The sequence below is a fragment of the Trachurus trachurus genome (assembly GCF_905171665.1).
Source record: "Trachurus trachurus genome assembly, chromosome: 1".
Lineage (NCBI taxonomy): Eukaryota > Metazoa > Chordata > Actinopteri > Carangiformes > Carangidae > Trachurus > Trachurus trachurus.
In genome coordinates this window covers 12,626,146-12,651,903 of record NC_139891.1, presented here as the reverse complement: position 1 = coordinate 12,651,903, position 25,758 = coordinate 12,626,146, and the positions used below count along the sequence as shown (strand labels likewise).

Sequence of the window (25,758 nt, the reverse complement as noted above, 5' to 3'; positions counted from 1 at the left end):
TAATGTTTCATGCTATTCTTTTTATTCAGTGGTCTCCATGTGTTACATAAAGCACTTTTAGCTGCCTTTATATAAAAAATGGCAAATAGGCTACAAATAAATGTGCCTTGTTTATAACAGTAAGAAGACATGCAAGGAATTGACCTCCTTAAAATGTATTTGTTAAGGGAAGTAGGCTGCCTCTCTTTTGCACAAACACCCTGATTACACACACAGTATGATTTTAAAATAAGATCAAACCAACATGTTTATCACTCACGATCATTTACTTTTGCTTGCAAATAGGTTTGTAGTGTGTATGTGCCATAGCCTACAATACAGATACAGATTCAGTCTTTGCTCTGTTCATTGGCTGTTATGGAAATGGTTCATAGCCTACTTTAAAGTGAGATAGATGCTTCGTATGGATATAGACTATAAACTCTACAGTGTTCAAAGTTGTTGAGAAAATAGTTGCTATATGTTGCTTGACATCATGTGCTGACAGAGATTTACACTGTGATTTCATTCTTATAAGATTATGAGGCAACACACTTGCCTCTCTGCCCTGATGCAATGACCTCACAATCCTGTAACAGACACATTTCAGAGCTGAATAATTTGTTGGTGGAACTATGTTGAAATAAAGTCAAAAACAACATCAACACGACGGTTTCACAAAGATAACACTTGCTGTAGCTGTAGAGCTCTCTTAATTGCCTGCGTTGTGAAGCGCCGCCAGCAGAGGGCGCCACGCGGCCGGCGCAGGACACTTCCGGAAACAAAGAGCGAAGCGTAACGTCCAATCAGAGAAGAGTTCGGTTTTAAACGAGAGCCGACAGTTCGTTCTCCCGGCGACTGAAAAAACCACAACAACACCACGACAGACGTCCGCTCTTCACACGTCTGAATCACAAGAGCCTGGTTTTTATAAAGTCAGTCGGTTGGTTTTGAGCTTCATCTGCCTCTCGTCGACAGCCGTTTCATGGGAACCCCGGAGGGAGAGAGAGGTGAGGCAGCCGAGAACGAGCGCTCCCGTCCGGACAGGGCTAACGACACGTAACGCTAACCAGCGCTAGCTCAGCTGCTGCCCGGTTGTCGCTTCTTCCGCGCCGTCACCGAGCCGGACAGCTCATGTAGATAACTTACATGTATTTTACACATGGTGTTGCTTTATTGTTGAGAGTTCACGGTTGAGTGCGTTGCTCACGTCATGTCCTCGTTAGCAAACAGACCGAGTTAGCATCGTTAGCTTAGCTGCCGTTGAGTTAATCCAGCAGGTAAAGTTACAGTGAAACAGCGTTAGAGGAGGTGACGTGAGGGCAGGAGGGGACCTAAGGTGAGGCTTGGCTTCGTGTTTTATCGGCACCAAATCAAAGGAACCGTATCTATTCATCATAAACCGGTTGTGTGTCCGCAGTAGCCAGATTTGTCCTCACAGTGGTTTCTGTGTGGATGAGACGCGGAGAGATGACTCCACGCTCCCACAGGGAAGTGAAGTTTACCGCGGACCTCGGCGGCACACATCCCTGAATTAAAAGATTTCACCCCCAGAGGTTGTGCTGCTGAGCCATTGTTTTTGAATAAATAACCTGTGAACACCACCAAAAATGTACTCTACCCACCCTTTATTTACACATGTGACACACTGTAGTTTTAGCTCGGATCACTTTTTTCTTATTCTACAAGAGGACTTTCTAGCTTTTCAATTGAAATGCTCTACATAAAAACTGTTTTGTGTTTGTTTTCAGACTGGGTGGATGTGGCAAATGATCTGTTCAGTAAGTGTCACATCAACCTGAGGCTGAGGAAACTGGCGGACTGTGATGCAAATGTTTTCATTACTCTGTATGAGAACATCTTGGGGGAGAAAGTACCAGGTAAGAGCAAACTGGAGACTTAAGAGGACTGAAAACGGCCATTAGTTGATCAGCATCCAATAAGCCATAGTGCTGTCTTGTTCTTTGTGTTTGGGATGATTAGATGCACATGTTTGTTTAATTCTCTGATAGATATCTCCAGATTTTGAAGTGCAAAACACATGACATTTACAGACCAAGTGATAAATAGATTAATGTAAGTAGATGAATTGTTAAAAGTAACTATGTGTATCCATAATATCTATGAACGGTTCTAAGAAATATATGACCTTGGTCTTATTAAGAAAGGTATTTGAATCCTAAACAAAAGCCTCAAACACCCACAATTTTCAGTTTAGACATGTGGTTTTAGTGTAGATCATGAGTGTGCTTAGTATGTCAGGAATGCTAAAGACTTTTAAGCATGCTATCACAAGACGTTGCTGGATTCTTTACTGCTTTGCTTGTACAAAGAAGACAATAAAAATGAAACAATGAAATGCATACACACTGCATTTCATTGTTTCTGTAGTTTCATGACATGGTTTGTGTAGTTTATTAGTTAGTTAGTTTAGTAGTAATTTTGTGGGTATCCGTTTGTGTGTTAAGATTATATTGCAGGACCGCGCAGTCAAGAGGATGACGTCCATAATGTCCAGTCTGTGATTGACTCGCTGTCCCTGGATTACCTTCAGATCAGCCTCTCACACATCACAGGTATATATAGTATATATCTTTCATTTGAAACAACAAACCCAGCTCACTCAAAATATCTGCATCAATAACTTAATGCATGTATGGATGAAGATTATCTTTGATTCACTGGGTAATAATTGCAAGGTCTGCCTAATCTGGGCGGCATGGCAGATTTCTCCTACCTTGTTTTGCGAGATTGAGAGTGTAATGCTGAGGATGGCTGCTTGTTCACAGGAGAAAATGTTGTCCGAGGGGACAAAGAGTCTGTCAAGAACCTGCTGGAAATCTTTGACGGCCTCCTGGAATATCTCAACGAGGAGATAAGTGGGGAGTCACAGAGTGGTGGTAAGAAGTTTAATTCATTACTCTTTCCTCCTCATATAAAAGCAAAATAACTTTGACTGACTCAATTTTATGTAAAAAAAAAAAAAAAAAAAAAAAAAAAGTACATAATCATTTTTAAGCTTCCTAATCTATTCAAACCGTACTATTTTAGTATGTTATTTTCTTTCCGTAACTTAAAAAGCTGGTGCCATGTTAGTAAGTATCAGAACGGGAGTCCAATTGCGAAGTCTAAGTTTATTAATACCTTTCCATTGATGCACAGTTCTCGTCATTAAAGAGCAGTGGCTCTAGGGCCTTTTTCATTGCAGTTTAGTAGCCTCTGTCCTCAGTTTGCCTGAAACGGCTACTTCTCCCTTTTCCCTGAATCCTGACTATGACACCAGTCTTTGTTGAGGTGCGATTGCCTGTTTGTCCTCCAGCACGAACTGGACAGAACATGTCTTGAACACAGTTTAAGACCAACTGGCACAGGACTTTATGGAGAACAGTCTGCCCTCTTGATTTAGTAGAACTGAGCATGCCTTTGTGTGACGTGCCTGTCCCTCAGACCACTGCCAAACAGCAATTAGTTACTAATAACTGTGTCTGCACTTACAAATGAAGTGTGTTTCTAAACAGCCTGGTGAAATGTCCTGAATGTGGCATAACTAAATTGGTAACTTCAATAGAAGCTAACAGTGGTCCGTTTGTTTTATGAGAATATTTAATGCGTGGGTTGTTTTGAGCTGAAATGTTTATTAATTTGATCTACGGAGTCTCACTTCAGTGTAAAATTTCACTTCTGCATTTGGTGATTATTTTGGGTAATAGTTGATATAATATTAAGGTTTACTCTTTGACTAAAAAAGTTCAACATGACCTGAGTTATCTGTCAGACTTTTTTTGACTGTGAATTCTTTGAGTTTTGCCTTTTTCTCATTTTTAAAAGACTGATGGGTTTTCACAGCATTGTCAATTAAAGGTCACATGAGTTTGTTCCTCTTTCAAATTCCATGGAGACCTTTACATGTTGTAATCACAAGTATTACATTGACTGTGGTTCAGTGTTTTTGTCTGCGTTTCATTTGTATTCTTCATGTCTTTCTCTTTTTCTCTTCAGAAGAGCCAAATAACGGTCTCAGTGAGGATGTGCTTGGTGAAACCAAGGAGTCAGCAAGCTGCCCCGCCACACAACACAAAGAGACCAAGCTGGAGGGAGCTTCTTTGTCTTCCACTGAAGAGTAAGAGCTCCTTCACAAACACTACAAAATCACTCGACTGGGGATGAATTATTAGGGGTTTTATGTTTTAATTATGGCAAGACCATGGGTGCTGCACTCTCATTTCAGAACTGATTTTGACCGAACACCCCAGAAATTAGTTGTTGTCACAATACTGTGACCCCACTCCTTTGGTTTTCTCATGATAATTTTTTTTTAGGTAACATGAGTGTTGATCGTAAATAGACATGAGCTCATAACAAGTATGCATTTTTTTTTGCTTATCCCAAACATACCACTGTTGCCACCCCTAGACATGTAAAAGCCACAATTTCCTCAAGAAAGCTATTCCAGGCAGCAGTTTCTTGTGAATGTGATAGATTAGGAACTTCTGGAAAGGATTTATCTAATTAATCAAATTTCGATTCATACAGTGGGTACGGAAAGTATTCAGACCCCTTTACATTTTTCACTCTTTGTTTCATTGCAGCCATTTGTTAAAATCAAAAAAGTTCATTTTATTTCTCATTAATGTACACTCAGCACCCCATCTTGACTGAAAAAAACAGAAATGTAGAAATCTTTGCAAATTTATTAAAAAAGAAAAACTGAAATATCACATGGTCATAAGTAACCCTTTGCTGTGACACTCATATTTAACTCGCATGCTGTCCATTTCTTCTGATCCTCCTTGAGATGGTTCTACTCCTTCATTGGAGGTTACAAAAGAATTTCTGCAGCACTCAAGGTTCCTAAGAGCACAGTGGCCTCCATAATCCTTAAATGGAAGAAGTTTGGGACGACCAGAACTCTTCCTAGACCTGGCCGTCCAGCCAAACTGAGCAATCGTGGGAGAAGAGCCTTGGTGAGAGAGGTAAAGAAGAACCCAAAGATCACTGTGGCTGAGCTCCAGAGATGCAGTGGGGAGATGGGAGAAAGTTCCACAGAGTCAACTATCACTGCAGCCCTTTGTATTGGGCAGGTGATGAGCAGTGCCTGGTTTTCTCCACACATACCGCTTAGAATTAATTGCAAAAAGTTCAATCTTCGTCTCATCAGACCAGAGAATCTTACTTCTCATAGTCTGGGAGTCCTTCATGTGTTTTTTGGCAAACTCTATGCGGGCTTTCATATGTCTTGCACTGAGGAGAGGCTTCCGTCAGGCCACTCTGCCATAAAGCCCCGACTGGTGGAGGGCTGCAGTGATAGTTGACTTTGTGGAACTTTCTCCCATCTCCCCACTGCATCTCTGGAGCTCAGCCACAGTGATCTTTGGGTTCTTCTTTACCTCTCTCACCAAGGCTCTTCTCCCACGATTGCTCAGTTTGGCTGGACGGCCAGGTCTAGGAAGAGTTCTGGTCGTCCCAAACTTCTTCCATTTAAGGATTATGGAGGCCACTGTGCTCTTAGGAACCTTGAGTGCTGCAGAAATTCTTTTGTAACCTCCAATGAAGGAGTAGAACCATCTCAAGGAGGATCAGAAGAAATGGACAGCATGCGAGTTAAATATGAGTGTCACAGCAAAGGGTTACTTATGACCATGTGATATTTCAGTTTTTCTTTTTTAATAGATTTGCAAAAAATTCTACATTTCTGTTTTTTTCTGTCAAGCTGGGGTGCTAAGTGTACATTAATGAGAAATAAAATGAACTTTTTTGATTTTAGCAAATGGCTGCAATGAAATAAAGAGTGAAAAATCGGAATGGGTCTGAATACTTTCCGTACCCAGTGTATACTAATTATGACACAATTTAACAAAGTTATCTTTTATATTCAAATAGCCAAATGTCAACTTCACTGTAACATCATAATGCAAAAACACATAGGTTACAATTCAGTGCTTGTCAGGAACATACTGCTTGTATCTTAGTTGTTTAATAATTCATATCACAAACAAAGTAAAAGAATACCCACTGTTCTGTGTGCGTTGAGCGTCACCATTAACCAAGACACGACTGACAGTCACGTTTGCCCCACATGACTCTCACTATGTCACTCAGCCTCAGTGTGGATCCGGGCTGCATGTCCTGTTGACACAACAGTCAGCAAGGCTTACTTCTAAGCAGTAGTGTAAATATTAAGAGGCAGTGGGCAGATGTCAAATGGGACATTTTTAACTGATTGTGTTTTTTGTTTAGTTTAGTTTAGGGTTTTTTTTTAGTACAGCACCAAAACTTTTAACTTAACTTTAACTCTTCTAACTTTTTCCTAGACCATAATTTAATCGCATTTGTTGTTTGATACATTTTGGAGGAAGTTTATCAAAATACTTATCAAGTTTATCAAACCACTTTGATATGTAGCTATTTGAACTTGTAGTAAATTTTAATGTGTCCTCCTCATTCAGGTCCACTGTCCAGTCCAGTAAACATTCCCTCCACTCCTTGAACACTGAGGAGATAGGATCAGCCAGTGAGCTCATCGGGCTTGGAGTCTCTGCACGCACATTTACAGGCAAACAAGAAGGTATGACACACAACCACAGACCGTCTCTAACTCTGCCAGGAGTATTTACCACACCAGTGTTTTATGCCCTCAGGTTTTTCAGTTGGGTTGTGGCCAAAGTGTCACATTAAGATCTGTCTTTTTGTTTGAAACAGCTTGTGGTGACACAAGCTTTAATGATCATGTTGGTTGACTCATTACAACCCGCCATGTGGCTTTACACAAAACCACTGAGACACGTTAGCGCCAACGATCAGTGTTCAGCAGAAAAGACAAAACCTACCCAACATCTTAGTCAGTCAGGTTTATTGATTATTGTGTGCAGATCCCTGTTAGCCATCACCTTCATATTTTATTGTATTTATTATTGATACATTATGATTTTTAGATATTATAAAGTGTTAAATTATAACTATAATAACTCAGAAGGTAATGAGATTTACCTTTGGTTAATTTTATTTTCTTCAAGGACTGGCTGTCCCTCCCCAAAGCTCAGATGCAGTCACCAGCTCTGCTCCTCCAGATGCCCAGGACACTCCGCTGACTGAGCCGCTGCACATGGCCATCGCTCTGCAGCTGCCCAACCAGAGCAACACCCCCCACAGACCCAACACAGACCCACCAGCACCCGCAGCTGCTGGGTTCAGCCAAAGGCACGCAGAAGAAGAAGTCGCCCCTGTCATCACAGAGGTAGCCATATAATACAGTATGATGCAATTGTTTTACAGTCAACTTATCTTCCATTTGCATGCAGTTTGAAAGGTCATGCAAACTTCCTGAAGTTCAGTGAGAAATGAGTCACCGCAGTGTCAGCAAGTTTCTCTCTCTTTGTCCTTAACGACCAATACATTTCTTATTTTAGTCATTTGACACACAAAGGAGAAGCGTATACTGACTCGTGCAAAATGTCTGAAAGTACTTGAATAACAATCCCGTATATAACCACCATATTATCCACCCTCTCTGTTTTTCCCACACAGATCCCTAAACCAGGGGCTAAAACTGTTGTTAGTAACGGACTACATTCTCCTCCTCTTTGCAAATCTCCTGGTGAGTCAAAATGCATGAACTGTCTCATTGATAAGAACTTATTTTCATGTGGTTAGCTGTTCAATGGTTAAATTTTGCATCGCAGATCAGATTGGGGCACATAGGAACTAGATAGTTGTGCTGCTTTCAGTGGCTCTGCATGTCTCTAGCTTTGTCTCTAGCTTTCACTTTTCATTCAAGAGTATTTCTTGCTTTACTTGCTGATGTCATGATTTGCTCGATTTCCAGCTCTGAGTGAGAAGTCTTTGTCCAGTCAACAAAAGGCAGAGGAGGGGGAGACACTCGAGGTACGAGAGCAACAAGCCTTCACTTGTACCAGTTGTACAGCAACCTTTAACCCCTTACACACTTACACATAGTCAGGTTTGAACGTGAGTGTTTTACATTGTTTTCTCTAATAAAGGATAGACATGGTATCATTAACTGACATACGGTGAGATACAATACACAATCTGATGGAGTCCCTGAAAAAGTAAAAAGAGGCAACGAGTGAACATACTGTATCTCCACAGACTCTTAAGGATCATTTTCACTGATTCAATGTAGCAGTAAATACGTAAATACGTACATAACAAAATGTGAAACTTGATCAGGAGGTTGGATGTGGATCTGTAATTAACATTTGGAATCTGGCTGGAGGGAAGGCTTTTTAAACATCCGATTAACATCGGGTTTAATCACCGCAACGCTTAAAGTTACATAACCTGTAAATGAAAATGAATTGATCAGACCCAATATTGAAGCACTGAAAGGAAAAGCTTCCTTGAGCGGCCTGTTGAAGGATTCTGTCATTGTGGGCTTGCTATTTGTGGGAACTGTTGAGTCTCTCTCTATAAAGTACTGTCTTGACCTTACACTGCAAAATGCCTTTATTATTATTTTGTACATATGAATAAAACTGACTTTGATTGAATTGCTGTTTTGGACCAGTGGAACAGGACCCCACCCTGTTCCACTAATGGACCTGTCTGTGCCTATAGAGGGGTTCAGATTAGTTTTGTTACACACAAGCCCCATGTTTTTGACAAAGTGCTCTTTGTAGCTTTCTCTCATTCTAGTTCAGATGTTCTAGTTATGTTATGTTTACCAAACTGTTACATTTCTGTGGTGTTTCTAATTTCAGCCAACTAATGGAGGCCCCAGGAGGGTTTTGTTCCGCACCCAGCCAGATGTGCTCTTCCTCACTCTGCAGGATGAGATGGCGCCCGTCAGCCCCTCTCCACCAGACACTGAAGAGGAAGATGAAGAGGAACTGAGTTATACACAAAGGTTACAAGGCAGACGAACAGATCACAGTGGGAGGACATACCCCAGGTACGTGAGGTGACTCTACAGCTGGAAGCAACAGAATGAAGAATGTGAAGACTGAGAAATGATTTTATGTTTGCGCTCTTATTTTCTTAACACCTCTAATGTTTGTCGTTGTGTGAGCAGTGACAGGTTAGGGGAGGGTTTTGAGGAACCTCTGTCATACCGCAGACAAAGCAACAAGAAAGCAGAAGAGGAGCTGCATCAGATATCTGAAAAACTGTCCCATCGACTCGAAGAACTCGATGAGGTGTGCATGTATTCTTTCACAGCACCTTCGTTATCGACTTTACAACCATCAGAAGATGTACTGCATGTACTTATGAGAGTTTCGTATTTGTACCTTATCTCTTAAAACTTGACCTGGAAGGTGTGTGTTTTTGTGTGTATTGCCGTCAATTCCTGCAGATGCTTAAACGAGTTCTGGGAGAGAGTGGAGAGTCCAGTGAAGTCAGAGAGGAGGACAAGCAGTCCCACCACAGCGACAGTGTCATGGAGTGTCGCAAGACTCCCAGACAGCACACAGGTACCAACACATGACAGCGAAAACATGTGGAGCATATTGTTGTCATAAACAATAGATCAAACTTATGCCTACAAGTTTTGTGTTTTACCCCATTCACTACAAACCACAGAGCACACAACAAGCTTTCATATTCACTTTTAAGTCATTATGTAGCTATTTCACAAGTGCATTAAGATAAGTTTGCAGGGATTTACAGTTAATTAGGCAAAATATAAAAGACACTGGTGTGATCTCCTTGTTTTTAATACAATGTTCCAAATTATTTTAAAGAAAATCCAATAATTAAATCATCTAATGTACCTGAAGTACGTGTATTAAATTGTAACATTTATCAGTTTCAGGAGCACCTGAAGCTGAGTCCACTCACCGGACACGCTCCTTGTCACCCTCCCCTCCACGGACCCGGCGCTCCCTGCTGGGACAGATAGAAAATGCAGTGGTGGAAGCTTTGAGCCTGGATGATGGAAGACAGACGAACCTCACACTGTCTGACCAGTCAAGGCAGAGAGAGCTGCGTCACAGACTGTCTCACCGAAAACATAGCAAGGTATTAACAGCATCTTCATTTCTCTTTCAGTTTAGCTTCTATTGTGATATATATATATATACATATACACATATATATATATATATATATATATATATATATATATATATATATATATATATATATATATATATATATATATATATATATATATATATATATATATATATATATATATATATATATATATATATATATATACAGTATACATATACACAGTATACATATACACAAGATACAAGTGTTTCTGTTCCTGTTGTACCGAAACCAAGAAAGTATTTTTGTGTGGTTATTTTGAATAATTGAGTCAACAGCATATTACTATTATTACTGTTACTGTAATATTCAGCAATGGATTCCTCCACATTGAGCTTAGTTAGATGCTCATTTCAGCCTGTATGAAACTACATGTAAAACTCGGCTGACCAGTATCAAGTGTAAAACCAAAAAAAGTACACCAAAGGTTTTGTATTTGCTTGATGGTTTTCATTTACGACTGTGCTGATCTCAGTCTAACAAATAGAAAAAATAAAAAATAAAATTTGCTGAGTTCCCTCTTATATAATTAAATAACTCATTTTCTTTCAGTCTCTGGAGAATAAGGTCTATGAGAAGGAGTTGAAAAGATATGAAGACAAACATCGGGCAGATCTGGACAAGGCGCGCCTCAAAGCTCAGGAAGCTGTAAGTCATAACTATGAAGTCTGTATAGAACGAGCTCAGTAAGGACCCTCCCCCGTTTAGGTCACCGAAGCAGAGCTTTTTAACAATAACAGGGTCTGTGTCCTGTAGAGTAGCACTAATTGTGTAACTCTGGGTAAACACATTTGTTCAGATAGAATCCAAATACAATATGCATTCAAAAAAAGAGGTTTAGGCAAGAATTTCCTCCATATTAAAATTACACATCCTCTGTTAGTACTGTATTTTCCACTGGAAGCTGAAGTTGAACATTTTTCAAACCTGTCAACCCAAAGACCTGGTATATCTGCAATCTGCAGCTTGAAAGAAGGGGAAATATAAAGGTCATTGTGACTGCTGGGGAAATACATACCAATTTACTGAAGCATGTGCATTCATGTGTGTTTGTGCATGTGTAGGAGCGAGAGTACAGAGAGGCCATACTGAGGGACGTTTCCCAAACCTCCGGAGTGTCCCCAGCCAGAACAAAGGCCCAGAGCAGGTCACAACAAAACGCACAGTCTACGCCAGGACGGAGACGGCAGGAAGCCTCCAGGAAAGCTCCATCAAGTAAGTCAAGACTTGTTGTTTGATGCATGTGACTCTTTCTGTGAGTCTTTAGCACGGGTCAATTTTCCTATATAGCAGTCATGTCTTGAAGTTATTCTAAATATTATATTCATGTATGGTATTAAAAGTGATTGTTTCCACTGCACAGTGGTATCATACTACACTTTAGGTGTAGGGTTTCTCACCACCAGTGAGCAAAACAATGCTCATCTTTTAATTCCTTGATAGCAGATTTAATTTTCTTGCTTTGGGCTGATGCTGTAACTCTACAACAAATTTACAAAATTGTAAATTGTAGCCATGAAACAAATGGTTCACTTAAAGGCACATCTGAAACTAAGTCCATGCCTAGATCCACATTCATGTCAGTCAGACACTGTCCATCTTTGGCGTTCAGCTTTTTAGAGAATTATTTTGTTATGCACTTTTCTCATTTTCAGTAACTTTGGTCACATGAGGTTACTGAAGCAGATCTCAACTCATGAAATAAAATAAAATGAGCCCTAAAGACAGCATAAAAATACAAATATTTAGAAACTCACTCACGCACATTAAACTCATCAACACTTGCACAAATACAAAGGAGATCAATCTGAATTTATTGCCAGGTAGGTGCTCATGTACAAGGAATTTGCTCTGGTATTTTGGCAAATAACAATAAACAAACTGCAATAAGAGGTAAATATTGAGCAAGAAAACACAAAGCAAGTGCTGTTGGTTTGGTTGCTTAAACTTGAATAGAAAATGTTGACAATAAAATGTGAAGTGTGGAACATGAGAACGATGGTGTGATACTTGTGTAGTGTGATTATACTGGTTATACTCAGTTTTGTGTCCACTCTCTCTGTGCAGTGAAGGTGAAGGAGAACGACCTCCTCCCTGTGCTCATGGAGGAGCTGCCCCACCTTCACATCTCTGCTCACACTCTGGGCAGGATGTGGGAGCAACAGATGCAGCAGGTGGACAGACTGCACGCCCTGTCGTCCTCTCAGAGCCACCAGCGACGCAGCAAACAGTCCGGCCAGGTCCGACCACAAAATTGAAAGCAGTAAATGTTGGTCCGTTTTGAAATATTTTGAAATAATGGATGTGTGAATGTCTTCTCTCTTCCAGGTGGAGGAGGCCCAGAGGAAACACGACCTGCTGGTGGAGATCATCCACAAAGAGCAGGATCACAACAAGCGTCTGGTGAGTATCAGCACAAAAACACACACTCCAACAATAACCCTTACCCGCAACAGTTACAATGGATGTTTAGAGGGTGACTGCATTATCTTAAACACATAAACAGCTGCTCCATTGCCAGCTCTCAACATTCAGTCATACGGCGATATAATACCTGACAGTTAGAAGTTGACTCGTTTGTTTTCCAGACGGACTTCAAAGAACGGATCCAGCAGCAGAAGTCGACACAGAGCAGACTGAGGGAACAAAGGCAGCAGATAGCCCGAGCCAAGAAGTACCACAACGACTACCATGTGCAGCACCGTGCCCGTCTGATGAGAGCACGCACCAAGGAGGAGAGGGTGGGTAGTGAGGACCAGTTCCAGGACACAGGTCACAACTGGCAGATCTTTTGTTTTGGGTTGTTATAATGACTCGTGTGTGTCTTTGTGTCTATACAGATGTTTCGGCAGCTGTTCGAGGAAGGTTTGGAGATACAAAAAGTGCGGTTGAGAGAACAGAGATCTTATGCCAGGGAGCAGCGCCAGGAGCATCAAAGACGACACCAGGACCAGATCAAGTCCATGGAGAACTACTACAAAGACCAAGTAGGACATACACATACACACAGTGACCCATGACACTCATGCAACCATGAGCATGAAGGCTGGGGCACGTAACAGATGTCTGCTTTTTGTATGGAGCACTTATATGAGGGCCTCAGGTGAGCTGAAACTCTCTTTCTGCATTCTCTTTTTCAGTTTTCACTACTGGCTGAGAAACTTGCACAAGAGCGGCAGGACATCCAGGTTCGAAAAAAGGCTCAAGAAAAGGTAAAAAAAAAATTATATTACTGACTCTCTGCTTTTACCGCACATGATGGTTCAACGCTCCTGATTCAGTACGGCACACTGTCTTCAGACCAAACTAGCTTTTTTTTTAAATCAAGGGTTCTAACTAACAGTTTTATTATCTGCTCATTATTTTCTTGGTTGTTTGGGCCATTACGCATCAGAAATGTTCATCATGACTTCCTACATCCCAAAGTGATGTATCCAATTTGGAGATCATAATGTTGATCAACAAATTGTCAAAATCAAAATGTAACTATTTCCAATTTGACGATGTCCTCAGAAGTCATGCACACAACTCTTGAACTGTACATCATGCTATGATTTTCTTACAGTATCGTCAGATCATTTCTCATATTTGCATAAATAGAGACACGTTTTGATTGCAGGCCCTGCTGAAGATGAAGCGAGAGCTGCGCTCCAGGATGGAGCGTGAGATCGGAGAACTGCAGAAAATCATCATCCAAAACGACGAAGACGACTACTTCCAGGATCTGGAGGTCCAGAGGCTGCGCAATCGGGTCCACATGGCATCTTTCCAGTACAACACTAGTTACCTGCATTGACCTGAGGAGCAGGGCTTTTACAAGAGCCACTCAATCAAGGCTGGATCTTTATAATAGGAACATGCTGTGAGGGAGTCTGTTTCTGCCATTCACAACTAAAGGTACATCACTGACGGCTGAGCAGTCCCGTCTCCTCAGGCATCTTCCTTCGTTGATTTGCACAGGAGGAGGAAAATCTTATTGCAAGAACTTAACACAAGTCCTAATTGATTAATAAAGTGAACACACTCCAAGAAAATGTAGCTATTAGCAAATTGAGCTAACTCTTCCTCTCACCACAGCTGCTATACCTGAACTAAAAGACACCTTGGACCAAGTCCCCCTCCTATGTGGTTTTAGTACCTGGTACCTGAGAATGTTTTTCAGTGGTTCCCTCACTGTGCAGTCTTTGTGTGTTGTTCCTGTAGCAGAAAATGAGCAAAATGTTCTTCCTCTTGCCAAATGGGGACCACCAGTGCAAAGTGAAGTATGAATGTCACACACTGACCATATTTTATTAACTCCCTTACTTCCTGTGATGCGTGATGTCTTCCTTAAATGTTTTAACCATGCCAGCAGATTATTTATTTTTTAACTTTAATGTTGTTTGATTTTTTTAAAACTAACCTGGTGTGTGCTTTCTGATCACCGGGGGCGATGATAATCAGTCTCTCATGAATTTTCTTTTTCTTCATTGCATTGTTTTTAGCTCACAGCCAAAACTTACACATGCTGGTTTTGGATTGAAACACAAAGGGCTGCAATGTTAAAACACCGTCTTCTCATAGTGTGATGGATCTAATGAGCACACAGCAAATGCCCTGTCATCACCAATTAAACACGTGGGCTCCCCCATCTTACCAGTCTGCAATGTGTCTATTTCCATAAAGTTCAGCGTACCATTGTATATGTGTTTTATTGAGGTTTGAGCTTCTTTCAACACACTTTACCATAAAGTATCAAAAACATAAAGGAAACTGAACAGAGTCCAGAAAATGAAGCAGTTCCAACTGTATCCTAACAAAGTCAATATAGAATCAACATAAAGATCAAATTAAATCTTGAAGGAGGAAAAAGTATGAAAATACATGTGATGTCAACAACTCGTGTAATAACTGAATTCTAGTTTCTGATTGGTTGAGCTGGGCCCAAAATAAAAGTTATTTAGATATAAGATCATTTACATCTGGATTTAATGTCATCTGTAAATAACTAAATAACCTGGATAACAACATGCAGCCTTTGTTTTTACTACTAGTACTAACAACTGTTGTCATTACATTGATTTTGACTGGACAATAATCAGAGCTCAGTAAGAAAAATAAGTCCTGTGCGGGGCGAACTAGTCAAAAAAAAAAAGCAAACCCAGATCTCAGAGTTTTGCTCCAGCAGTTCAACTTCTTACCGCTAATTGATCACACAGTGTCTGACAAGTCGATGATGGTGTGAAGACATTTCAGTGAAAAGCAGCAGGATAACCTGACGTCCAGCTGCTCAGTCCACTACATCTCAGGTTGAAGCAAACACTGGTACATGTCCCTGCTTCAGTGTAATCCCAGTACAACCACTGTCAACTCCACCACCCCGTCTCAGCTGGTGTTGCTGCTCGGTGACGTTGCTGTGTTGGTCTGTCCATTGATCTGATCACCGCCATCATCCTCATCGGCATCTGGCAGGTTAGTCCATGTGAAGCGGCTCTCACAGTAATGGCACGCCTGGTTAACAACTATCTTTAGTCCTTGGACACGTTTTCTGACTGAACATTGTTTGTTGCATTCCCGGCACGACCTCAACATCTGGAGGATGCACTCTTCATCAACGATGAACTCCGAGGAGCTGATGAGCAGTAGAGAAGAAGATACAAGTCTTATTCACTTGGACAGATGTCAAAGTCACTTGGACAGATGTCAAAGAGAAATGAACAACTGAAAGCTGAAGATGACAAAGGTAAGAGGGACGGAGAAAATCTCATCAGCATACCTTCCCAAGTCCACAAGGTAACGTCCATCTCCCACACTTAAAGTGGTACTGATTTCCTCATCCTCATCTTCTTCAATATCTGCTTGTGGAATCATTTTTAAACAGTTAGTGTCTTACCTTTGCAAGAAGCTAATTTTTTGTGACCAGAATTGTATTTGGTGAAGAATGTAAATGTGACTCACCTCTTTTTACTTTGTTTTGTGAAAGATTGGTCAACTGTCTGTCTTGACTGCTTGCAACTTTTTTCCCTGGAGCCTTTAAATGGAACAAGGCACAGAAACCCACCAGCACACCAAATTAGTCTAAACAAGCAACATAGTATGTAGCATAAACAGAAAGACAACTTTGCAATAGAGGGACAGCTTTCACAAAAATGCAAGACATTGTTAGTGTAACAAGGACAATAACATCTGCAACAAGTGTACACTCACTGCAAGATAACACTTGCTACCACCACTGAATATCACTGTGACCAGTGGGATGCTTTGTTTTGTTTTTTGCAATCTGAGAGCATTGCTTGATTTTAATTTCAAGCAGAAACTCAAAAGTAGCTCAAATTGAGATGAAATTCAGATGTTACACAAACAGGAAACAAACAGCAGGACATCCCACACAGGAAGCTAAGAACGATGGATGCTTGTTTTGAATTGCAGCGCACATTGTATATGTAAACTAGTGTCTTCTACATACCATTGCACTATACACTTTGGATTAACAGAAAGTAAAGGTAATAAGTCATAACTCTCCCATCACAAGAGATCAGTCAGTCAAACGTACCTTTCGATTTGCAGATGAAGCAGCACAAGTCTCCTGGTTGTCTTCATTTGACGAACTCCATGGGGATTCACAATCCATACTGTCACTGGACAGGAATAGTTGGATGAGAAATTAAACATCTTCAAATGTCTTTTACACCAATAAATAATGATAGGTTTCACCACTGTTGTCATATTTATCATATACCCTAAATAACATCTATCTTGTTCCAACCAATAAAAGCTAGGCATAAATTATAAATGGATTAAAAGCAATAATCAGTAACTCTTCCCAGGGCTCCAGGTTTATTTTTTTTACTAGTTGACTGCTGTGCCAAAACAGAAAGCTTGATTCAGTTTCTAATGAAACATTTCACGATGTTCAACACTCTGATCCTAATAAGACCATTGATTACTGAGCCAATAAACCTGTTGTCTTATCAGGTACCAATGTATCTAACAAACCTGCTCACCAGACTCACTCACCACGTCTCAACTGAATCGCGTCTGTCAGACTTCAGCGGCTCGGGTCGATGTGTTTATTAGCGTGTTTATTCACATTTACACTTCTTGGAAACACGTTAGACAAATTACCCGTTTCTAGTTGTAGTAGTGGTGGAAGTAGTCTAGTTAACATTAGCATCCGTCAGCACGGTGGGCACTTGGCGCTAGCTACCTGCTAACTCACCCGTCCAGCTGAATAAAAGAGGGTCCGTCTGGGTCCGCACTTTTTCTTAGCTCGTTGTCACTGTTGCTGCTGGTCCCTTTCACACTTTCTTTTATCCCTCACGCCTTCCCTCGCTCTAACACTTCTTCAAAAGTGGGAGAGACCTTTGATAGACTTTTGTTTTGTCACGCTTCCGACGTGTCTTGTTTGCCCCTGCTGATGATATCGCGAGATCGCCACATCACGTTCGGTCAGCTAAATCCCTACGTCATGAGATGGGGTTGAAAGTTTATTTACATGTGAGCTTGACAAAAAAAAAAGATCTATTTCTGCAGTATTACGACAGCCTGATGAATGTCTAATCTTAATGTTATTTCTAATGACTTTATGGATTTTTGTTAAATCAATGATTATAGTCTCTGTGTAGCCTACTCTGTATGACCAATGTATGTACCCTTTTTCTTTTCTTTTTTTTGTTTCTCTCCTCTTCTAATTGTTATTGTTTTTTTTTTATTATTACCGTCTCGCCTGATACCTTGTTTCATATCTATTTTTTTTTGTCTAAAAACATTATTGTACTCTACTTGCTTGTCAATAAAGAGAAAAAAATAATAATAATTACATGTGAGCTTGAGGTATCACATCGTCCCACTTAAGCAGCTACGACTCTAAATTGTACACAGTGACAACAAAAACTTAACAATTAAAAGCTTTGTGTCATACTGTTCAAGGGAAAAGAAATATAACTAATAGAGCATTCAAAGGTGTGTTATCAACAGCACTAAAAGGCATATAAAACAGTGTATGTTTTTATTTACAATGTATTATTTATTCTAACTCCCCTTTTCCTTCTTTTTCTTATTATTTCCATCCTTATATATTTTTACGAATACGGGAGAAAGTTGAGGAACACAGAGCAAGTACACTAAATAAAGGAAGGGTGTAATCTATGGACAGTACACAAATTACTTTACCAGGGAAATTAATTTATACTGTAGTAGGCTAGGTAGGCTATGTTAAGGGTCGGAGTGTTAATGGTTAATTTGATGTTAAAGGGATAGTTCAACATTTTGGCAAACTCCATTGCCATAATCCCTGTAGTCATAGCAGCAGGTCGGTTACCTTTATTTGTCGGTGTAAGCTATTTTTAGAACGGCGGAGCAGAGCCGCGAGCTGCTCAGAGCTACACTACAGAGGCTAGTGGGATTTCTTGGTTTCCCTCATGAAACTCATCGAACACACAATCCAAGAACTCTAAAACGCTCTTGTGGACAAGTTGTGACCTGCACATTCACCACGCTATGAGATAATAACAGAACATTACGAGACAGAGTTGTTTTAGAGGCAAATTCATGCAAAACCGCTGCGTTCCTGTCAGGGGGAGTTTATTGGCAAGCAGTCTCTGCATTTACCTCAAAAACAACTAACGTTCTGTTATTATCTCATAGCGTGGTGAATGTGCAGGTCATTGTCCACTGGAGCGTTTTTGAGTTGTTGGATTGTGTATTTGATGAGTTTCGTGAGGGAAACCAAGAAATCCCATGAGTCTCCGTAGTGTAGCTCTGAGCAGCTCGCGCCTCAGCTCCGCCGTTCTAAAAATAGCTTACACCGACAAATAAAGGTAACCAACCTACTGACTATAGTGATTATGCAGGGATGCAAACAGCGCGCCGAAAAGCGAAACTCGCTTTTTTCATGACCAATTAGGTGACTTGTGTGAATCGTTCAGATCCGAAGAGTTTTTGTTTTTGAGGGGGGGGGGGTCTCAGCGTCTCAGCAGGGGTCAGTAAAATGTTTTTCTAACAGGCTGACAGTGACAATCACGTGAAACTGAGGAGAACTCATTCATGGTTGTCTCTGATTATACTGATAACAGCCTACCTCCAATGTAGACGCGCGACATGCGCGCTCATTAAAGCGGTGCGTAGGGTTAGTTCTTTCCCCTCGTGCATGTCCGTGGAGCCGTGCGCCGCGGACATGCACGGTTCCCTACGTTGCTGTGTCAGGCAGGTGTTTCCACGGAGCTCTGCCCTGTTTCAGAGGTGAAGGAAGCCCTAAGTAGAAAGACGTCGCCTCCGCGATGTAGAATGTGTTCAAGTCAAAAAGTGAAACCAACACATAATATATATGTCCATTACACACTGAATGAAACATCCCATGTCTTTATTTATTCAGTTTATTTTAATAGTAATAATTATGACTAACATTCAGTGAAGACCTAAAATTCAGTATCTCCAAAATGGAAATATTGCAAAGGATCTTTTTTTTTTAAGCATTTTTAATATAGAAATGAATTCTGAAAACTATGTCCATCTATAATCAATCAATCAATACTTGGTTGGGGGGTTGAACTACTGGAAATGGACTTTTCCATGATATTGTAATGTAATCATTTGTTAATGGTGAACAGCCCCCCCCCCGCCAGACAATCCTCTCTTTTTTGGTCCTGACCCGTTTGCATCCCTGTTATGGTAATGGTACAATTTGCCTAAATGTTGAGCTATCCCTTTAAATAGGTAGCTATACTGATCTGTTGCGTTTGCTTGTGATGTGTGTGTTTTGATTACAGTTTATAGTTATTCATGGTTTAGTGACAGTTGATTGTATTTGTAATTTGTCTAGCTATTTATTGATTTGTAGCCTATATATTTTGTTTACAGTACAGCTTTTATGGTGTTGATGGATGATGGTGAAGAACGATGTATCTATGGTGATTACAACAATGTATCTACACTAACTAGATACATACAGCGATGTATTCATTAAACTATTGCCTTATCAATACTTGTAAGCTAAAAAAACAAAACATCAATTGACGATGGTACTGCGAGACACACACTCATGCTGGGATGTTGGCTCCATCCTTATATTTATTTCAACACACACACACACAAACACACTCTCTCTCTACCTTTGAGGTTCGGCGCCGTTGCTGGAAGGTGGTGGTGGTGGTGGCTGGGCGTTTCTCGTGACGTTCATGTGGAATGATAAGCATGGCTCCTTTGAGTGTTTTTTGAAACTGTAACAAAAAGGATGGAAGATGTAATTTTGTACCAACAAAGAGGCAGACCAGTGTGGTGCGTTTAATGTCTGATGGTACTGGCTGAAGTCACACATTGGGTACACGAATAATATGATAATATTCTTGTTAACTTTACTGTTTGTATCAAAGCTAGAAGCAAATCTGCATATTACTGGCCTCGCATGGTAAACTTTTAACAACAAAGTTTCAGCCTAGACAGACATCAGACTTGAGTTACGTCCAGCTTCACCGTGCTCTGTCCTTGGCCGGGGAAAAAAACACACCCACTGCTCGCCCACAAACGTCCCGGGCAGCTACACAACAGTTTAACAGTTAAACAAGTGGAAGATTAAATGGTCTCCAAACTTTTTCATGCCACTATGTGTCCTGCATACTTAGGCACATGATTTTATGTCAATTTATTGAATATAACCTACACGTAGATGTGTTACTGTCACAGCCCATGTGTTTATTCTGCACAAAACCATGAGAAACAAACCAGACGTCAAGCTGGTGGAGAGGAACAAAAATTATTTTGTTAACTTCACTCTTGATAGACCCAATCTTGAGCATGAAAGCTGGCACAGGTAACAGATGTGCGCTTTTGTATGCAACATCTGTCTGAGTGGCTCAGGTGAGCTGAAACTCTCTTTCTTCTCTTCAATTTTCACGACTGGCTGAAAAACTTGCACTTGAGTGGCAGGAGATCCAGGTTTGAAAAAAAAGGCTCAAGAAAAGGTAAAAAATATAAATAAAAATATATTACTGACTCACTGCTTTTACTGGACATGATGGTTCAACAGCCACGCTCCTGATTCAGTACGGCTAACTAACTAACACGTTTTATTATCAATCAGGTGAGTATTTTCTTGGTTAATTGATTTGAGCCATTACACAACAGAAATGTTGATATTCTAAATCCCAAAGTTATCTCTTAAATTTGGAGATCATTCATCATTTATATTGATCAACCGATTGTCAGCAATCAAAATGCAACTATTTTTAGACTGTCCTCCTTGTCCTTTTTTCTGGACTCATCTCTCACATGTCAATTTGCTGGTGGGTCCGTCTGTTGTTTCAAAAATCTTATATTTAGGAAACAATGTCATAGGTTATGTTGAGCCAGATAAGATTTTTTTTCAAACTATATTTTTTATTTATTTTACTATGGTTGTCCCTCGAGGTTCGATATCTTTTGCGAGGCTGATCTGGTTCACAACAATAATAAAAGCATATAACTGAGGACATGCACAGAACTCTTCAATCTATTCTAACCGTACATTGTGTTAACCATTCCTTAAAGTCTTTAACTTTAAGGTTGTTTGATTTTTTTTAATTAACCTGGCGTGTGCTTTCTGATCGCTGGGAGCGATGATAACTCTCTCATGAATTTTCATTTTCTTTATTCACCACGTCCGTCTAGTTCTTCAAACTAATCTTGAACTACACAAACTGCACCAAACTCACAACACCTCGATTCGGCTGACAAAGTTATGTCAAATGGACGATCTAGTAAAATAAATAAATAACCAAACGTAGCCTACAGCCTACCGTGACAATCAGCCGTGTTTACCGGGGCAGCTGAGCACCACTCATAGACTGTGCTGTAAAAAGGCACCACTCTACAGTTATCACGTAAACTTTACAAACAGCAGCAAACATGTAGAGTGGGCAACGACATATGAATACAAGTAATACACACGTTTTCGCAACAATACTTACAAGTGTATCAGCAACAACGCCAGGTCGGCATCTGTTTTGCACGCCTCATTCTCCTTCTTCAGCTCTCTCCACGCATAGTAAGCTCGGCCAAGATGGACTCTTGTGTGACTCCTCGCTCGGTCAGACGCCTGTTTCTTCTTCCTCGCCTCCGCTGATAAAGGCCACCTCTTCTTTTTCACCGGCTCATTCATTATGCCCACCACTAGGGACTGTGTTTTTTGTATTATTTTACAACTGTGACTAGCCGCCTAACTCCTACCTTGTGGGGTAGGAGGGGGATGGTTTTTGTTGTTCTTTTTATTATCTCGTACTGCCGTAAAGCAGTTTCTCGCGATAGTTCTATCCATTGACGAGATTTGGGACACCGGGGCGGAGGCATGGATGTATAATACATCCATGGGCGGAGGACTGATCTTGCAGGTGCGGGGGGGGGGGGGGGGGGGGGGGGGGACCCCTGGTCACTTAAGCATCACACCTCCGAGGCGATCCAAAAATAATTACAGCCGAAATCCTGCATAGTTATGCCCCCCCCCCCCCCCATTTCCATAAAGTTCAGGGTACCATTGTAAATGTGTTGTATTTATTGATTGTAGATGTGTTTTATTGAGGTTTGAGGTTCTTAAAACACAAGTATCAAAAACATTAAGAAAATGTTACTGAACAGAGTCCAGAAAATGCAGCAGTTCCAGCAGTATTGTGACAAAGTCAATATAAAATCAACATAAAGATCAAATTAAATCTTGAACTGAAGGAGGAGAAAGTATAAAAATACATGTGCTGTCAGTAACATGTGTAATAACTGGATTCTAGTTTCTGATTGGTTGAGCTGGGCCCAAAATAAAAAAGTTATTTCAAGATAATTTATATCTAGTATAAACATGACATCTGTATATTATTCCAAAGGAGGAGTTGTGAACGGAGAGAGAGCGACCCATCCGCACTATTACAATAACATTTAACTGTAGCAAGTGGAGTTTTGTTACAACAGTTATCAACTTCTTACCATTAATTGTAACTTAACTGATCAGCACAGTGTGTGACCTCATGTCAGAACAGCACATTCTCCGATGGTGTGAACAGATGACCACCACAACCTGAGGTCTCCATCCTCCAGTCTGCAGCAGACGGTTCTTTAAACATGTGGTGACATCAGTAAACAAGTGCAGGGGAGAAACTGCTGACAAGTCGATGATGATGTGAAGACATTTCAGTGAAAAGCAGCAGAATAACCTGACGTCCAGCTGCTCAGTCCACTACATCTCAGGTTGAAGCAAACACTGGTACATGTCCCTGCTTCAGTGTAATCCCAGTACAACCACTGTCAACTCCACCACCCCGTCTCAGCTGGTGTTGCTGCTCGGTGACGTTGCTGTGTTGGTCTGTCCATTGATCTGGTCACCGCCATCATCCTCATCGGCATCTGGCAGGTTAGTCCATGTGAAGCGGCTCTCACAGTAATGGCACGCCTGGTTAACAACTATCTTTAGTCCTTGGACACGTTTTCTGACTGAACATTGTTTGTTGCATTCCCGGCACGACTTGAACATCTGGAGGATGCACTCTTCATCAACGATGAACTCTGAGGAGCTGATGAGAAGAAGATAAAAGTGTTAGTCACTTGGACAGATGTCAAAGAGAAATGAACAACTGAAAGCTGAAGATGAGAAAGGTAAGAGGGACGGAGGAAATCTCATCAGCATACCTTCCCAAGTCCACTGTGTAACGTCCATCTTCCACAGTTAAAGTGGTACTGATTTCCTCATCCTCATCTTCTTCAATATCTGCTTGTGGATTTATTTTTAACAGTTAATACCTTACTTTAACAAGAAGCTAGTTGCTTGTAACCAGAAGGGCTTTGTTAATGTAAATGTGACTTGCCTCTATTTACTTCATTTTGTGAAAGCTTGATTGTCAACCGTCTGTCTTGACTTCCTGCTTTTTGAGGGGCTGCAACTTGTTTCCCTGGAGCCTTTAAATGAGACAAGGCACAGAAACCCACCAGCAGGTGGTAGCAACAAACAGCAGGACATCCCACACAGGAAGCTAAGAACGATGGATGCTTGTTTTGAATTGCAGCGCACATTGTATATGCAAACTAGTGTCTTCTACATACCATTGCACTATACACTTTGGATTAACAGAAAGTAAAGGTAATAAGTCATAACTCTCCCATCACAAGAGATCAGTCAGCCAAACGTACCTTTCGATTTGCAGCTGAAGCAGCACAAGTCTCCTGGTTGTCTTCATTTGACGAACTCCATGGGGATTCACAATCCATACTGTCACTGGACAGGAATAGTTGGATGAGAAATTAAACATCTTCAAATGTCTTTTACACCAATAAATAATGATAGGTTTCACCACTGTTGTCATATTTACAGTATCATATACCCTAAATAACATCTATCTTGTTCCAACCAATAAAAGCTAGGCATAAATTATAAATGGATTAAAAGCAATAATCAGTAACTCTTCCCAGGGCTCCAGGCTTAATTTTTTACTAGTTCACTACTGTGCCAAAATAGAAATGCTTGATTCAGTTCTAATGAAACATTTCACTTTGTCCAACACTTTGATCCCAATAAAGCCATTGATTACTGAGCCTGTCTTATCAGATACCAATGTATCTAACAAACCTGCTCGCTAGACTCACTCACTCACCACGTATCAGTTGACTCACGTCTCTGAAACTTCAGCGGCTCGGGTCGATTCTTTGAACTGGTCCGAAGGTTACTGCAGTCATAGGAAAAAAATGTGTTTATTAGCATGTTTATTCACATTTACACTTCTTAGAAACACGGTAGACAAATTACCCATTTCTAGTTGTAGTAGTGGTGGAAGTAGCTCTGAGTAGCTCGCGCCTCGGCTCCGCCGTTCTAAAAATAGCTTACACCGACAAATAAAGGTAACCAACCTACTGCTATGACTATAGGGATTATGGTAATGGGCCAATTTGCCAAAATGTTGAACTATCCCTTTAGATAGGTAGCTATACTGATATGTTGCGTTTGCTTGTGATGTGTGTGTTTTGATTACAGTTTATAGTTATTCATGGTTTAGTGACAGTTGATTGTATTTGTAATTTGTCTATAGCTATTTATTGATTTGTAGCCTATATATTTTGTTTACAGTACAGCTTTTATGGTGTTGATGGATGATGGTGAAGAACGATGTATCTATGGTGATTACAACAATGTATCTATGGTGATTACAACAATGTATCTACACTAACTAGATACATACAGCGATGTATTCATTAAACTAATGGCTGACACCAGCGTCGCCTCATCAATACTTGTAAGCTAAAAGAAAACAAAACATCAATTGACGATGGTACTGTGAGACACACACTCATGCTGGGATGTTGGCTCTATACTTATTTCAACACACACACACACACTCTCTCTCTCTCTCTACCTTTGAGGTTCAGTGCCGTTGCTGGAAGGTGGTGGTGGTGGCTGGGCGTTTCTCGTGACACTTGTGTGGAATGATAAGCATGGCTCCTTTGAGTGTTTTTCGAAACTGTAATAAAAAGGATGGAAGTTGTAATTTTGTACCAACAAAGAGGCAGACCAGTGTGGTGCGTTTAATGTCTGATGGTACTGGCTGCAGTCACACATTGGGTACACGAATAATGTGATAATATTCCTGTTAACTTTACTTGTATTGAAGCTAGAAGTAAATCTGCATATTGTTACCGGCCTCACTGGTAAACTTTTAACAACAAAGTTTCAGCCTCGACCGCCATCAGACTTGTTGGACTAAATTACAAGCACACTGTTTTGTGTCTGTGTCAAATCAGCTCAAATAAAAAAATATATAATAATAATATAAAGATAAAAACATA

General features: G+C 40.6%; 2 protein-coding genes across 2 annotated transcripts; one reads left to right on the top strand and one right to left on the bottom strand.

The window, feature by feature from the left end:
- Nucleotides 1-798: 798 nt before the first annotated feature.
- Nucleotides 799-14,560, top strand: LOC310999777 (centrosomal protein of 95 kDa-like). The gene is made up of 21 exons (XM_083990331.1): nt 799-989; nt 1,731-1,859; nt 2,448-2,555; nt 2,769-2,879; nt 3,979-4,099; nt 6,426-6,544; nt 6,993-7,213; nt 7,504-7,573; nt 7,802-7,860; nt 8,697-8,887; nt 9,008-9,131; nt 9,290-9,407; nt 9,743-9,954; nt 10,543-10,638; nt 11,055-11,205; nt 12,058-12,230; nt 12,319-12,393; nt 12,579-12,731; nt 12,831-12,977; nt 13,131-13,202; nt 13,610-14,560. The coding sequence occupies exons 1-21, from the start codon at nt 965-967 to the stop codon at nt 13,784-13,786; spliced, it is 2,652 nt and encodes an 883-aa protein (XP_083846457.1). The 5' UTR covers nt 799-964; the 3' UTR covers nt 13,787-14,560.
- A 200-nt stretch (nt 14,561-14,760) lies between these two features.
- LOC311001579 (uncharacterized protein) lies at nt 14,761-22,154 on the bottom strand. The gene is made up of 6 exons (XM_083992664.1): nt 21,912-22,154; nt 20,079-20,186; nt 16,523-16,607; nt 15,928-16,000; nt 15,746-15,824; nt 14,761-15,601 (listed from the first exon to the last, which is right to left on the bottom strand). Exons 1-6 carry the CDS (start codon nt 22,100-22,102, stop codon nt 15,355-15,357), a joined length of 783 nt encoding a protein of 260 aa, XP_083848790.1. The 5' UTR covers nt 22,103-22,154; the 3' UTR covers nt 14,761-15,354.
- Nucleotides 22,155-25,758: the final 3,604 nt, after the last annotated feature.

Bases quoted from the DNA above. Each gene is read 5' to 3' on its own strand.
- LOC310999777 (XM_083990331.1), top strand. From the start codon at position 965: ATGGGAACCCCGGAGGGAGAGAGAG. The intron at 1,860-2,447 runs GTAAGAGCAAAC...TTGTGTGTTAAG, and splicing joins CTTGGGGGAGAAAGTACCAG to ATTATATTGCAGGACCGCGC. The intron at 9,132-9,289 runs GTGTGCATGTAT...CAATTCCTGCAG, and splicing joins GACTCGAAGAACTCGATGAG to ATGCTTAAACGAGTTCTGGG.
- LOC311001579 (XM_083992664.1), bottom strand. From the start codon at position 22,102: ATGAATGAGCCGGTGAAAAAGAAGAGGTGGCCTTTATCAGCGGAGGCG. The intron at 16,608-20,078 runs GTAGAGAGAGAG...ATTCCTGTCCAG, and splicing joins AACGGCGCCGAACCTCAAAG to TGACAGTATGGATTGTGAAT. The intron at 15,602-15,745 runs GTATGCTGATGA...ACTGCTCATCAG, and splicing joins TACCTTGTGGACTTGGGAAG to CTCCTCGGAGTTCATCGTTG.